This window comes from Thecamonas trahens (assembly GCF_000142905.1).
Source record: "Thecamonas trahens ATCC 50062 unplaced genomic scaffold supercont1.2, whole genome shotgun sequence".
NCBI classification, from domain to species: domain Eukaryota; order Apusomonadida; family Apusomonadidae; genus Thecamonas; species Thecamonas trahens.
Genome location: NW_013657678.1, coordinates 407,201 through 421,983, shown reverse-complemented (window position 1 = coordinate 421,983; position 14,783 = coordinate 407,201). Strand labels below are relative to the sequence as shown.

Genomic DNA, 14,783 nt, shown 5'->3' with positions numbered 1-14,783 from the left:
TGCAACATCAAGAACTGCGGCGACATTTCCACCGATCCCGACTTTGGCATCCCCACTGCGTCGCAAGTTCTGTGCACCGGCTCTACCTACAACTCGAGCTGCACCTACACCTGTAATACGGGCTTTCTGGCCGTCGGGACAAGCACCTACACCTGCGGACCGGGTGGGCTTGGCGACTGGCAGCCGCATCCGTTGTCGTTCTTCTGCTCGGCCACCGACGTGACGCAAACACTTGTTGACGCGCCGCCTCTTGGCACCGTCTACCAGGCCGGTGAGTCGTTTTCTATCGGAGTCGTCGCCCGCAACAGCCTTGGCTCCGTCGTCGACACTGGTGACGACCTCATGGAAGTCACCCTGCCCGACTTTGGCATCGTTGCTGTCGGGAGCTATGCGGGCTACGGGGGTATCTACAACATTTCGGTCGATATGACTGGCGCGGCCGATACTGCGCCCGCGCTTGCAGGCACGTACCAAGCCACAATGTTGGTCAACAAGCGCGAGCATGCCATCTCGCGCCGCTGACCTACGTCGTCGTCCCTGCCGCTGCTGCCGCCGCCGGCTCGGAAGTCTCCGGCTCTGCGCTCACAGAGGGCTCCTTCTCCGGCGCCACTGTCACGCTCACCATTGTTGTCCGCGACCTGTACGGCAACGCGCGGGTGAGCTCGGACGATGCAGGTCTCATCGAGGTCGTGCCCAAGCGCGGCGCCCTGAGCCTTCCAGTCAGCCTCGGCAACCTCGGCAGCGCCGAGTACATGGCTTCGTTTACACCTGTCGAGGGAGGCCTCTACACCATCTCTGTTGTCGTTAATGGCCTGGCACCGTCTACCAGGCCGGTGAGTCGTTTTCTATCGGAGTCGTCGCCCGCAACAGCCTTGGCTCCGTCGTCGACACTGGTGACGACCTCATGGAAGTCACCCTGCCCGACTTTGGCATCGTTGCTGTCGGGAGCTATGCGGGCTACGGGGGTATCTACAACATTTCGGTCGATATGACTGGCGCGGCCGATACTGCGCCCGCGCTTGCAGGCACGTACCAAGCCACAATGTTGGTCAACAAGCGCGAGCATGCCATCTCGCCGCTGACCTACGTCGTCGTCCCTGCCGCTGCTGCCGCCGCCGGCTCGGAAGTCTCCGGCTCTGCGCTCACAGAGGGCTCCTTCTCCGGCGCCACTGTCACGCTCACCATTGTTGTCCGCGACCTGTACGGCAACGCGCGGGTGAGCTCGGACGATGCAGGTCTCATCGAGGTCGTGCCCAAGCGCGGCGCCCTGAGCCTTCCAGTCAGCCTCGGCAACCTCGGCAGCGCCGAGTACATGGCTTCGTTTACACCTGTCGAGGGAGGCCTCTACACCATCTCTGTTGTCGTTAATGGCCTGCCGCACCCGTCGTCGCCGTGGGTCATTGTCGTCTCGGCCATCTGCCCGCCCGGCTTCCAGTCGGTTGACGAGTCGACGTGCGCCGAGTGCCCCGAGAACACCTTCTCAGAAGTCATCAACGCCGGCCGCTGCGAGCTCTGTCCTGAGAACATGCGGTCACCCTCCATCTCGCCGTCGTGGGCCAACTGCACGTGCGCGCCCAACTTTTGGCTTGGCCTCGAGGGCCACCGCCGCAATGCCGGCTGTGTCGCCTGCCCGCGCGGCGGCGAGTGCCGCGGCGGCCTCGCTCCGCCCGTTGCCGCCAAGGGCTTCTTTGACGTCTCGCCCAACGGCGACGGCTCGCAGTTTGAGCAGTGCCGCAGGCCCGGCGCGTGTGCAGGCGGCTTCCAGCAGTGTGCTGCAGGCTTTGAGGGCTTTATGTGCAACACGTGCTCCGCCAATCACTACTCGGATGGCTCGGGCGCATGCCGCAAGTGCCCGCCCGGCTCGTCAGGCCTCATGATCGCCTTTGTTCTCGCCATCGTCGTCACCGCCATCGGCGTTGTCGTCTTTATGCTCCTCACTTATGCCGGCGAAGCGACCGCCATTGCGGACGGGCAGGGTGCGCTCGTCACCGCCGAGATGCGATACACACGCGGCTCGTACTCACACCGCCGCCGCGTCCCGCACTCGCTGTCGCAGGCCATTGTGTTCTTCCAGATCCTCGGCGTCATTGCCAAGTCCTCGCTCCAGTGGCCGTCTCGGGTCCAGGAGACGCTCCTCATCTTTAATGTCATCAATCTTGACCTTGACATCTTTGCCTCTGAGTGCTCGCTCTCGTCGTTTGAGGCCAAGTACGCGCTCTCGACCCTCTACCCGCTCTTTTTCCTCCTCATTTCCACCCTCGCCTGGATCCTCATCAAGTCGGTTCGCTACTCGTTTGCCCGCCTCCGCACCCTCCCTGCCTTTGACGCGCCGACGCTCATTGTCCTTGAACGGACTGTCATTATTGTTGCGCCGCTTCTGTACATCCCTCTCTCACGGTCGTCGCTCATTCTCTTCGACTGCTCGCGGCTCGCCGACGGCAACTACTACCTCGACGCCGACCTTGGACGCCGCTGCTTTGACGCTGCATGGCTCCGGCTCCTTCCGCTTGGTCTCATCGCCGTCTGCATCTACGTCATTGGCATTCCTCTCTACATTGGCGTCGCGCTCTACCGCTTCCGCCACAGGCTCGCTGAGCCATCCATCCTCGGCCGCTTCGGCTCGACCTACCGGCTCTATCGCAACGCCTACTTTTCACCGAGCTCCCGCTCCTTTTTAAGCGCCTCGTTGTCGTCGGCGCCTCGCTTTTCTTCTCTGAAGCCCAGATCTGGCAGGTCTCGGCCCTGCTCGCTCTCTTCACTACCGCTACCGTCCTCCACTCGCAGCACGAGCCGTACTACGAGCCGCTGTACAACAAGCTCGAGCTCCGCCTCAACGTCTGCGCCATGATTGTTCTCGGCTTTGGCTTTGCGTTTTACGCAGACCGCTTCCCCAATGAGGTCTCACGGTACATCTTTATCATCGGCTGCATCGCCGTCGTCGTCACCGCCGTCGCCATTCTCGCCTGGACCTTCCTCGTCGAGCTGCGCGCCCTCTTCAAGCTGCACAAAAACCCCGACGCAGAGTTTGACCTCGACGTCCGCCAAATCATCTTCTGGCGCGAGCTCGAGAAAAATGCCCCAGACTGGGTCAACAAGTCGCTCGTCGAGCACATCCTCACCTATCGCGGCGAGCTCAACGAGGACCAGCGCTCCATGCTCAAACTCGATGAGAGCGTTGCTTCCGTCTCCATCGGCATCGATGACTCGCTCAATCTCGTCGCATCGGCCGACGCCTCCTCCCGCAACTCGGTCGTGATCCCGGCATCGGTGGACATCTATGCCACAGACGCTGGCAATGACGCGGGCGCCGGCGTTGGCCTCACCGACTCGCTCCTCTCCAAGCCGCACACCCTCGCAGCCCCGGGCTCATCCCTCGCCGCCACAGCCGCCCTCGACGACGGTGATGGCATCCCCCTCGTCTCGCTCAACGACGACGTTGTCTACACCACGCACAATGTTTTCGACGACCTCGACGCCGATATTATTGTCGAGTGACGTGCCATGCCCGCCCCCCCCCCCCCGTACCTCGGTCCACTCGCTTATCCACTGCTGACCTTTTGTTTCCCCGCAGCCTTCTCGCCTGCCGCATAAACGTAGCCTTTTGCAACGCTGTTGATAGGAACGTCAAAATGATGACGAATTGGTCATCTCGTTATTACGCTTGTTTGTTCGGCAAACCGATTGTTCCGCGGCTGATATCACGTTTGGTCACTCGTCTCGGAACCGATCCCCGGCGTATTCCCGCCCCTCCCCCCGCACCTTCAGGTATCCCGCACCAGCACTCATGACCAGCACAGGAATCCAGATGCTTACGACCGTAATTGTGCTCATCATTGCGGCGAGTGTGGTCGCTGGGGCTATTACGCCCTCGTTGGAGGCGCATCCGGCTCGAATGACGATTTCCCTTCCTTCCGCACCGGCTTCGGTTGCGTCGTGGGAACTGCGTGCGGCCCAGGTGTCGCGCAAGTCGGCAAGCGGCGCTTTTGCCGCAGCAGGCAGCTACGGCATCGGGCTTGAGTCTCAAGATCCGGACCTGGCGTGGCCGTATCCTCCCGAGGACCCGTCGTATCTTCGTAGAGTGCGGTTTGAGGTCAACGCGGCTAGCCAGTCGCTCTCTATCTTCCTCACCGCCCTCGCCACTAACATCTTTGTCTACTTTGACCTCGACGGCTCGGCCGCCACGGGCTTTGCTCACCACGGCATGCCCATCGGTGCCGAGCTCCGCATCGAGTACAACCACGTTGATGCATCCGTCTCCATCCAGACGCACAACACGGCATACCAACTATCAGTCAATCAGCCGTTTGCCACTCAGTCCTCGGCGTGGTCCGAGACCGGGCAGACCGTCCCGCTTGCTGCCGCGCTGACATCTGATGGCATTTATTCGCTCAATGCCACCATTCCTCTCGCTGTCTTCCGCGACCATGTTCCGGGCACGTCGCCGCTTGCGGGCCTTTCGCTGAGTGAGTACACCGCTCAGTTTGCCGCCCATGCCTTTGCCTCGCTGGTTTTCGACACCGTGCCGACTGGCGGCTACGCCATCGGCTCGCCGCTCTTCTTTGCTATCGGCCCCCAGACAATCGCCACCGCCGCCACCTCGGACGCTCAGGTTGTGGTCTCGGCCGCTGACCACGGCATCGTTCCGGGCGTGGGCTACGAGCTCGTCCTCGTTGCTGTCAACAACGACGGCTCGCGTACGGTCTTTGACACCTCGGACATCGTCGAACTCCCGCGGACCTTTGCCAGCCTCGACGTCACGCCGGCTTCGGTCTCGGCCTTTGACCTCGCCGTCATCCTCCCGCCTGTCTTTCCAGCCACAGGCGGCCGCATCGAGATTGTCCGCTCTACCGTCGGCTTTCCGACCGCCCCGGGCGGCGCCGGTGCCAGCGAGTCGGTCGTGTATAGCGCACCGCTTTCGAGCCACACACCCGGAGCCGCTGTCGCGCTCGTCGACAACGACGCTGCCCTTGCGCCCATCACATCGTACTACTTTGCTGCGTTTGTTGTGAGCGACACGGGTGGCTTCGAGCCGAGCAACTGGATCTCGCGTGACCGATCGATCCTCTCGCACCTTCGCGGCCCGATTCCGGGCCTCACCGCCACCTCAGACTACATGGTCTTCTTTTCGGCGTGGTCGGCCGCAGAAGTGACCAAGGCCGAAAAGTACGACCTTGTCATTTGCCACCCGGGTGGCGGCTCGGCGCTCATCACCGCCGCCCAGGTCCGCGACATCCGTGACGGGCCCGACGATATTCTCGGCAACGCCGACGACACCATCGTCATTGGCTACATCTCTGTGGGCGAGGACTACGGTGAGCCCGGACCCGGCGGGGGACTCAATGTTCCGCGTGATGCCTCGCTCTCGCCCGCCCTCAACACCGGCACCGGCCCGCAAACGTACAACTACGCTACGGGCGAGGTCTCCTTTGCAAACGGCGGCTACCCATCGTGGTACGTCGACATGATGGGCGTGTACTCGGACACAGGCGGCGCGTATGTTGACACCGTGCCCGACGGCAAGCCTGACCAGAACACTGAGTGGGGCGGCCTGTACGTCAACCCGGGCGATCCGCTCTGGTACGACTTTCTGACTACGGCAACTGCAGCTGAGCACGGAACTTCCGGCTTTAACTACATCCTCAACGAGCTCGGCATGGATGGCCTCTTCCTTGACACCCTCGGCGTGTCGGCACCGTGGTCGTTCTGGCAGCCTCCGGCCATGGTCTCGGACTACTACTGGGTTCGCGACGGCGGCCTTGATCTTATCGCTCACCTTGCGTACGACTACCCGGACGCCGTGCTCATCGGTAACCGCCCGCTCCACTTTGCCTTTCCCGAGTTTGCCGGCTCTCGCTACGACGACTTTCGTTCCTACCTCAGCGGCGTCTACTGGGAGTCGTGGGCCGCCGACATGAACTACTGGTGGGGCGAGGTCTCGGGCGAGGTCTTCAATGACCAGCTTGTTGCTGCCCAGGACAACGCTGATGGTCGCGGCTTCACCACCCTCGTCCTCGACTACTGGGCCGTTATGTTTGCCGCCCGTGAGTCTGGTGAGTCGCAAGGTGCGCCATGGTACGAGACGCCGCTCGAGTACCTGGCTGCCACCGAGTCGCACGACTTTCCAACACACATCTCGCCGTCGCGCTCGCTGGCCGAAATTGATGATGTCGTCTACAACATCCACCATCCCGACGTCTACGCCGGCATGCCTGACCTCGTTGTCGTCTCTATCTTGCCGACCTTCCGTCGGTCGGCCGACAACGCGGCGTGGACGCCGATCCCCGACGTGGTCGAGGTCGAAGTGACCGTTGCCAACCGCGGTGCGCCACCACCGCCGGCTGCGCCACTCACCGCCCGCATCACCGTCGTCCACAACGGCGAGACCATCGCCACCCCTCAGATTGAGCTCACCGACGGCGCGTATGCTCCCGGCTCGCTCGCCACCATCTCGGTCAACGTCTACCTCAACACGACTGGTGTCGTCATCGGCAACCACCTGTACGTGACGGCCGAGGTAGTTGGTCAGGCGGCCGAGCACGACACGTCGAACAACGACGATGATGTCCTCCTCGAGTCGTACTTTTATACCGCGCCATCGCATGTGTACAAGCACGACCCGGCCCCGGACCTGGTTGTTACCAACATGACCCTCCGCCCTCCTGCCCCGCGTGCCGGTGAGGCCTTTGACGTTGTTGTCACCATGCAGAACATCGGCGTCGGCATCTCGCAAAGTTCCCGTGCCTACATGTGGTCGTCGTCGGTCCAGGCCCAGAACGGAAACGTGTACACGCCGTGGCTCCTCCCTGGCGCCACCGCCACCATCGACATCCCCCACGAGCCCATCAACAAGCCTGGCGCCGGCTACGCCGTCGCGGTCACGCTCGACGCTGTACTCGCCGTGCCGAGGCAGACGAAGGCAACAACGAAGCCTCCATGACGTTCTCGGTCCGCCCGCCGATTGCCCCGCTGCCGTACACCTACCCGGCCACTGCCACCGCGCTTTCCTTTGGCTCGACAGACTCGCTGCCGGCCATCAAGCTCAAGGCAGGCGCCACCGACCTCCTTGCGGTCTCCGCTGTCATGGACGGTGCCCGCACCAAGGTGACCGTCATGGTCTCGGCCGCAGAGCCGTCGCTCCTCGACAACTCCCAGCTTGCCATATTCTTCAACACCGACGACTCACTGGCCTCTGGCTACCTTCGCGGCTTTGACGTCCTTGTTCTGGACGGCGTTCCGTCGATCCATGACGCAGCTGCCGGAACTGGCTGGGGCTGGCTTCCGCATCCGCAGTACAACGCCGAGACCTCGGCCGTCACGCTCGCGCATCAGGACCGGCTCGCCCGCGTCACCTATCTTGACATTGATGTCAACTTGCTGTACTCGGCCCGACCGGACGCGCTCCGCATCTTTGTGTCGGCCACTCCGCGCGACAACTCAGGTCCGGGCGACGTCGATGCCATCCCGCACGGTGTGAGCTTTGCCGAGGACGGCCTTGTCTTGGCCACCGGCGTGCCAGCCGCATCGACTTTCCCTCTCCTCACCGCAGTTCACCGGGCAGCGAGCTCGGCGTCGGGAACGCTGTACTCGTTTAGTTCATCGTCCGGTGCCTACTACCGCCTCGACGTGCTCTCGCTCGCAGACACTACCATCACGGTTGTCGACGACTTTGCTATGGTTCTTGCGACGCCTGGTAATCCGCCAGAGCCAAAGCTCGCAGTGTTTGGTGGTGATCCGTACGCGTACGTCGGGTCGAGCTCGGGCACGATTGCTTCGCCACTCGGCATCCGGGCCGCGCTTGGTCTTGCCTCGTCGGACGACACTCTTCTGTGGTCGCCGCTTCCGCAAACGTCGCTTTCGATCATTGTTACGCCGTCGGCTGGCATTGTTGAGGCCTCAATTAGCGAGGCCGCGCTCACCGCTGCTGGCCTTCCTGCTGTGCCGAGCGTGACCACACCGGTGCTCGTCCGGATTGTGGCAGCGAGCAATGCCGTCAACACGTACTCGACCGCTGGCTGGCTGCCTGAGACCGGCGTGGCGCTTCCGCGGCTCGAGTGGCTCCCCCTGCCTCATTGCTCGGACGGCATGTACTCATCGCAGGAGGAGGGTGTCGATTGCGGGAGCGCATGCGGACGGAGCTGCCCGCCGGCGCACTGCTCAAACGGCATCATCGATCCGGCCGAAGACGGCATCGACTGCGGCTCGGTGTGCGGGTGGCAGTGTGTGCCGAGCCTGACGCCAACCTCGTTGGCCGGCATCAACAACGGCGTTCGCGTTGTCGACGCGCTCAACGACGCGACGTCGGCCAACCCCAGCCTTCCTGACTACGCCGATGTGGTCGGCCTCGAGCTTAGTCACTCGCTCTCGCACGTCCACGTCCGGCTCGAACTGGCCGGATCGGCAACGCCGCTCACGGCTCCGGCTGCCAACAACATGGAGCTCATCGTGTTTCTGGGCGTCAAGGGCCTGCCATCGGGCTACTCGCTGGTAGGCGGGACCGGGTTCCGCGCCCAGTTTATGGTGTTTAACGATGTGTTCTTTGCCTACGACGATGCTGCCGGCGGCGCAGATGGCCTCGGTTGGTCGTGGGTGCAGATTTCGCCGCGGCATCCGACCTCGGGCAGACTCATCGACATCTCAGCCGGTCCTGCTGGCCTGGAGATCACGATTGTGCGGAGCTTGCTTACCACGCCGCGGCACACGATCATGCCAGGAGCAGCATCTGCAGCTGCCGATGCAGGGCTGGCTCAGGATCAGGGTCCGGACGCGACGTACATGGCGTACGCTACCGTGACATACATTCCGCCCGAAGGTGGCGAACGGCGGACGGACGTTGTGCCGGAGAGCGGCGAGCATGTTGAGATGGCAACGACATGGGCGCCTGCGCCCAGGGCACCGATTATCATTGACGGCAGTGGCGGCGATTGGGATGCGCTCGGTGCATCTTATGGCCGCATCGACACCATCGATGGTGCTAACGACGCGCGCTCGGCTGACGGCTTTACCAACGTCGTCACCGGGGCGCAGAACGATGCCGCCGTGGTCTCGACTGCGTTTGACGATGCCACCATGTACGCACGGCTGCAGACGCACGCGCCGACGGCTACGCCGCCGGACGCAGGCACTTCGACGGTGCTCTTCTTTGCGCCTGCAGATGAGACGCTCGCAAGCGCCGGCTACCGCGTCGCACCGGGCATTGTCGCAGTGGCCATGATCCTCGACGGGCAGGGCTACGTTTACTCGGGTACGACCGTGGGAAGCGGATGGACTTGGAGCGCTCTCGAGGCTGACGCGTTCTCAGCGGTGTCGAGCGGCAATACCGCCGAGGCCGCGATTTCCAAGTCGGCGTGGGCCGCCGGCTTTGGTCTCGATAGAGACAGCCACATGATGGCTGTGGCCACGGTGACCAACACGCGCGGGACGCCCGGCGACCTCTCCGACGACCTCTACGACGACGTGCCGGACTATGGAACGTACGTTTATGTGCCGCCGAGCCCGCCAAGCCCACCGAGCCCACCGAGCCCGCCGCCGCCGCCGCCAGCGCTCGGAAGTCTGCTGGCAGACGGTGACGACTCAGAATGGAGCTCCTACAGTGGCGCGTCAGTCAATCGAGTCGACATCACCGACGGGCCCAACGACGCGACGCTGTCAGCGAACCGGGTCCCGCGAGTGACCGGCGCCGCCAACGATATCGCGACGCTCGCGCACGTCGAGGACGTCGCGCGAGTGGCGGCTCTCTTCAAGACCTACGCACAAGACAACGCTGAGCCCGACTCGTGGGTGGAGACAGCGGTGTTCTTTGGACCGGCCAACGCGTCGGACACGCTCATTGGGTATGAGGCTCATCCAGACGTGTACGCTGTCGGCATGATCCTCAACGGCATCGGCTACCGCTACACCGGGAACACCAAGTCGGGTGTGTGGTCGTGGTCGGCGCTCGCGTCGACACGGTTCGGCTATGGCCGGTCTGGCAACACCACTGAGGCGTGGATGTCACGGCTGGCGTGGGCGGGTGCCGAGTACGGTGTGCCTGCTGACGCCCTGATGGCTGCAGTGGTCCAGCTGACAAACACGCAGAACACGCCGTTTGACAGTACAGACGACGTGGTTGACACGGCGCCCGACACTGGGCCGTTTGACGTCGGCGCACCGCCGCCGCCGCCGTCGCCGCCGTCGCTGCTTCCTGTTGTCATCGACGGCGACGGCTCCGAGTGGGTCTCGCCATCGTCACTCGACGAACCGCAGTGGGGTCGCGTCGATGTCACCGACGGCTCGAACGACGGGTTGCTGGTGTCGGATACGTCGCCTTTTGCGCATCCCATTGCGCCGCAGAACGACTACGCGGTCCTCACCTACGTGTCGGATGCGGCGTACGTGGCGGCGCGTGCGGGTACATATGCCGGGGCAAGCGAGGCGCCTGACGCCGACACAACGACGACGTTCTACTTTGCGTCGCCCGACGCAACACGCGGGTATCCTGTTCCGGGCGGGTATGCTGTGGCGATGATTGTCAATGGCTTTGGCTTTGCCTATGATGGGCCGGACCGGTCCGGCACTTGGGCCTGGCGGCAGCTGCCCGAGTGGTCGAGCGACTTTGCTCGGTCGGGCAATGTGACCGAGGTACGAATGGAGCGGTCAGTGTGGGCCGGCGCGGGCCGCGACTATGGTCTCGACTTTAACGACGGTATGTACGTGTACTCGGTGATCGCCAAGACCCAGGGCACGTCGGACGTCAACGACGACGTCATCGACCACATTCCAGACTCGGGTCCGTTTGCAATCCGCGCGCCGCCGCCGCCGTTTTCGGCGTCGCCGCCGCCGCCCCCGCCAGGCCTGCCGAGAGCCGGTGGCATCGTGGTTGTGGACGGCGACTTGTCCGAGTGGCCTGGCCTTGGGGCTGATTATGGCCACCGGGTCATCAACGACGGGCCGGACGACGCGCTGACATCTTCTGATCCTTCGCCGTATCCACGGTACACCGGCCCGCGCGATGATTTTGTCCGGCTTGAAACAGCGCATGACGAAGCGTCTGTGGTGGCGATGACGAGGACGTACTCGCCGAGTGAGACGTACTCGGGTGGGGCTCAGCACGCGACGTTCTTTCTCCCGTCCAACGCGAGCGCTGGCGACGCGGGGTACACAGTGGCGCCAGACCATCATGCAGTGGCGATGATTCTCAACGGCATCGGCTACGTCTACGCTGGGTCGTCCAAGTCTGCCGCGTGGTCGTGGACGCAGCTGCCGGCTGACTACTACGAGTCGGTTACGGTGAACGGACAGACCGAGGTGCGGATGTACCGCGATGCATGGACGGCACCGCGACTGGGACTTGCGCCTGGAATCAACATGTCTGTGGTGGCAACGTTGACCAACACAGCTGGAACGCCGTTTGACTTTAGCGACGATCTGGTCGACTATGTGCCGGACGTCATCGGGTTTGCGTACCCGCCACCGCCGCCGGCGCCGCCTGGTGTGTTTGCGGACGGCCAGCTTGACGAGTGGTTCACGCTCGGGCTTTGGGCCGAGCAACCAACGTTAGCGACGGGCGCAACGACGGACGGACGTGGAATGCGCAGGCCGGCTCTGTGCGGGCCATGGAGGCGCGCAACGACTTTTCGACCATGGGCTATGTCGACGTCAACGACATGCTCGCGGCGTACACGATGACGTACGGCGAAGAGGACGAATCGCCGGAGCCGGGAGTGTACGAGACCGTGTACTTTGTGCCGGAGGACTCGACCACGATCACTCGCGGCTTTGCCGTGGCACCAGGCACATACGCTGCGGCGATGATCCAGGGCGGCGTCGGGTACAAGTACGCCGGCTCGGTGCGGTCGTCCGAGTGGGCATGGGAGCCGATCAATGGGGCTGACTTTGGCTACGGCCGGTCGGGCAACACAGTGGAGGCTATCATGAGGCGGAGTGTGTGGAGCGACGGCACGTACGGCCTGACGACTGATACGCCGATGACGGTGGTGGCGACGATGCTTTCCGACGGCGGGACGCTCGGCTACCCGTATGATGATGTCATCGACTACGTGCCGGACGTTTGGGACGGCGTGCCTGCGCCGCCGCCAAGTTCGACGCCGCCGCCACCTCCAGGCACGGGAGTGTGGTTTGGGCCGGGCGAGCCGACGTGGAACGTGCCTGTTACTGTCGACGGACATGCCGGTGAGTGGGGCGGTGTGGGACCGCAGTTCAAGCTCACGCGGTACTACGACGGATCGAACGATGGGCTCTCCAAAGAGGATCCTTATCCGATTCAGCGGGAGCTCGAGCCTGCGCACGATGTGGCGTCGGTGACGTATGCGCAAGACAACTCGTCAGTGGCAGTGTACATGATGCGGTATGGCAACGGATCAATCGGAGCCAACATTGAGGAGACCGTCTTCTTTGTCCACCCCAACGCGACCGTTGGGTACGAACTGGCGGACGGCCGGTATGCCCAAGCCATGATCTATCGTGGCATCGGCTACGTCTACACTGGATCTGGGCTCTCGAACACTTGGTCGTGGTCGCGGCTGCCGAGCTCGTACTACACTTCACACACCGGTGGCCCCATCTCAGAGTACCGAGTCTCCAAGCTTGCGTGGTCCAATCCCGAGTTTGGCGTCGATCCAGAGTGGGAGACCCAGGTTGTGGCGACGCTGACTGACACGCGAGGCACGCCCGACAACACCACCGACGACATTGTCGACGCTGGTCCCGATCTTGTGGCCTGGGGGCCGGGGCAGGTCCCTGCTCCGCCGCCACCTATGGGTATGCCTTCAAGCCCACCGCCGCCGCCGCCAAGTCCTCCGCCGCCGCCGCCGCCGCCGCCGCCGAGCCCGTCTCCGCCGCCGCCGCCGCCGCCGAGCCCATCTCCGCCGCCGCCGCCGCCGAGCCCGTCTCCGCCGCCGCCGCCACCGAGCCCATCTCCGCCGCCGCCGCCACCGAGCCCGTCTCCGCCACCGCCGCCACCATCGCCTCCGCCACCATCGCCTCTCCCGCCAGTTGTTCCGTCGCCGCCGCCACCGTCGCCTCCGCCGCCATCGCCTCCGCCACCATCACCCCTCCCGCCGTTGTGGGTGGTGGTAGATGGAAGCGGGTCAGATTGGGCCACGCTGGCACCGACGTTTAACGTCGAGTCAAGCACAGACGGGGTGAACGACGGTGTGCGGCTCGATGCTGGTGGTTCGGGTAGCCTGGATGTGGTTGACGACTACACGGCGCTACTGCAAGTGGCGTCAGACGACGAGGTCGCTGCGCTGCTCACGCGACGTACGGGCAATGAGCCGACGGCTGACGAGATCATCTTCTTCTCGCCTGCCGGATTGCCAAAGACCGGCTACGAGATGGCAGATGGTCGGTTTGCGGTTGCAATGACGTACAACGGCATCGGGTACCGCTACGGCGGGACCGGTCGCTCAGGCGAGTGGAAGTGGATCCCGCTGGATGCGTCCGAGTATGACGTGGTTCGGTCGGGTCGGGTGACCGAGGTCAAGATCTCCAAGAACGTGTGGAGCAACCCTGAGTACGGCGTCGACCGGTTGACGCCGATTTCTGTGGTTGGCGCGCTGGTCTCAGACTCGGGCACGCCGGGTAATCCGCACGACGATGTTGTTGACTTTGTGCCGAACACCGAGGTCAAAATTGGTGGGCGGCCGTCGGGTAGCACATACGGCGGTGTGCCACCGCTTGTGGTCGACATCAACAATCCGGGGCTGGGTGCCGATGTATGGGCGCCGGGTGGGCCGGTGCTGTCCAATCCGCTCTACAACGGCAAGTGGATCAACGACGGCCCGGACGATGGCCTGCCGCCGCAAGTCGGCGCGCCTGCGATTTCTCCGGGCGACCGCAACGACTACAAGGCGCTCGCGTACGCAACGGACGGAGTGATCACGTCTGCCATGCTGGCGACCTACGGCGAAGCTGGTGAGGCACCGATGAGCGATGTGGTGCAGCGAGTGTACTTTGCGCCGACAGATCCGTCGCAGATTGTCGGGTCGGGCTACGAAGTTGAGCCTGGAGTTGTTGCTGTGGCCATGATCGAGGACGGCATCGGGTACTTGTGGGTCGACGGCACGTGGCAGGCGCTGCCGATGTCGACGCGTCAACATGGAATGGCGACGCATGGCAACATGACCCAGGCGTGGATGGCCAACGCGGTGTGGGCTGATGCCGTAGTCGGCGGAACCAGCGAGCCGATGCGGGTGGTCGGTGCACTGATGATGCCTGACGGGACGGTAGACTATGTACCTGACCTCGAGCGGAGCGTGACTGCGCCGCCGCCGCCGCCACCTGGTACAACCACGGCTGGATCGGTGACCGGAGGTGGGCGCGACTCGGGCTCGGGCTCGGGTCTCTCCGACTGGCTCCTCGGCATGCTGCTTGCGCTCCTTGCACTCTGCTGCTGCTGCTGCCTGTTCTGGCTCCTCTTCCTCTGCTGCCGCAAGAAGGAGGAGCCTGAGGAGGCGAAGGCGCTCACGATTGTCGACCCTGTGGAGAAAGTGGCGGTCATTCACCTCTCGGACTCGCAGGAGGGCCTCGTCTCGGCATCGGGCTCGCAGTCTGTGCTGGGTGACGAGACCGACTCGTTCAGCATGTCGAGCGACGAGCCGCGCAAGCCTGTGACCAAGCTCGACACGTCGCCGCGGGTGGTGGCAGCGCGCGCCGCCGCGGCCTCGTCACTGCGTCCGGTCCTCTCTGTGGAACTAGGCAAGGACGGAGCCAAGTTTGGTGGGCGAAAGGCTGCTACCAAGACGGCGGCTGGTGTTGGTGTTGGTGCAGCCGTCGGCGCAGCCGCG

At 63.8% G+C, this 14,783-nt stretch overlaps 2 protein-coding genes across 2 annotated transcripts; both read left to right on the top strand.

Moving 5' to 3' along the window:
* Positions 1-12: 12 nt before the first annotated feature.
* AMSG_00498 (uncharacterized protein) lies at positions 13-3,495 on the top strand (the record flags this gene model as incomplete). The annotated part of the gene is made up of 4 exons (XM_013907321.1): positions 13-403; positions 502-820; positions 871-2,560; positions 2,662-3,495. Coding segments are annotated over 4 exons (3,234 nt in total), but the record flags the coding sequence as incomplete, so codon positions are not given.
* A 218-nt stretch (positions 3,496-3,713) lies between these two features.
* Positions 3,714-12,803, top strand: AMSG_00497 (uncharacterized protein). The gene has a single exon (XM_013907320.1). The coding sequence runs from the start codon at positions 6,934-6,936 to the stop codon at positions 11,662-11,664; it is 4,731 nt and encodes a 1,576-aa protein (XP_013762774.1). The 5' UTR covers positions 3,714-6,933; the 3' UTR covers positions 11,665-12,803.
* Positions 12,804-14,783: the final 1,980 nt, after the last annotated feature.

Excerpts from the sequence above, each read along its gene's own strand:
- AMSG_00497 (XM_013907320.1), top strand. The coding sequence starts at position 6,934 with ATGACGTTCTCGGTCCGCCCGCCGATTGCCCCGCTGCCGTACACCTAC.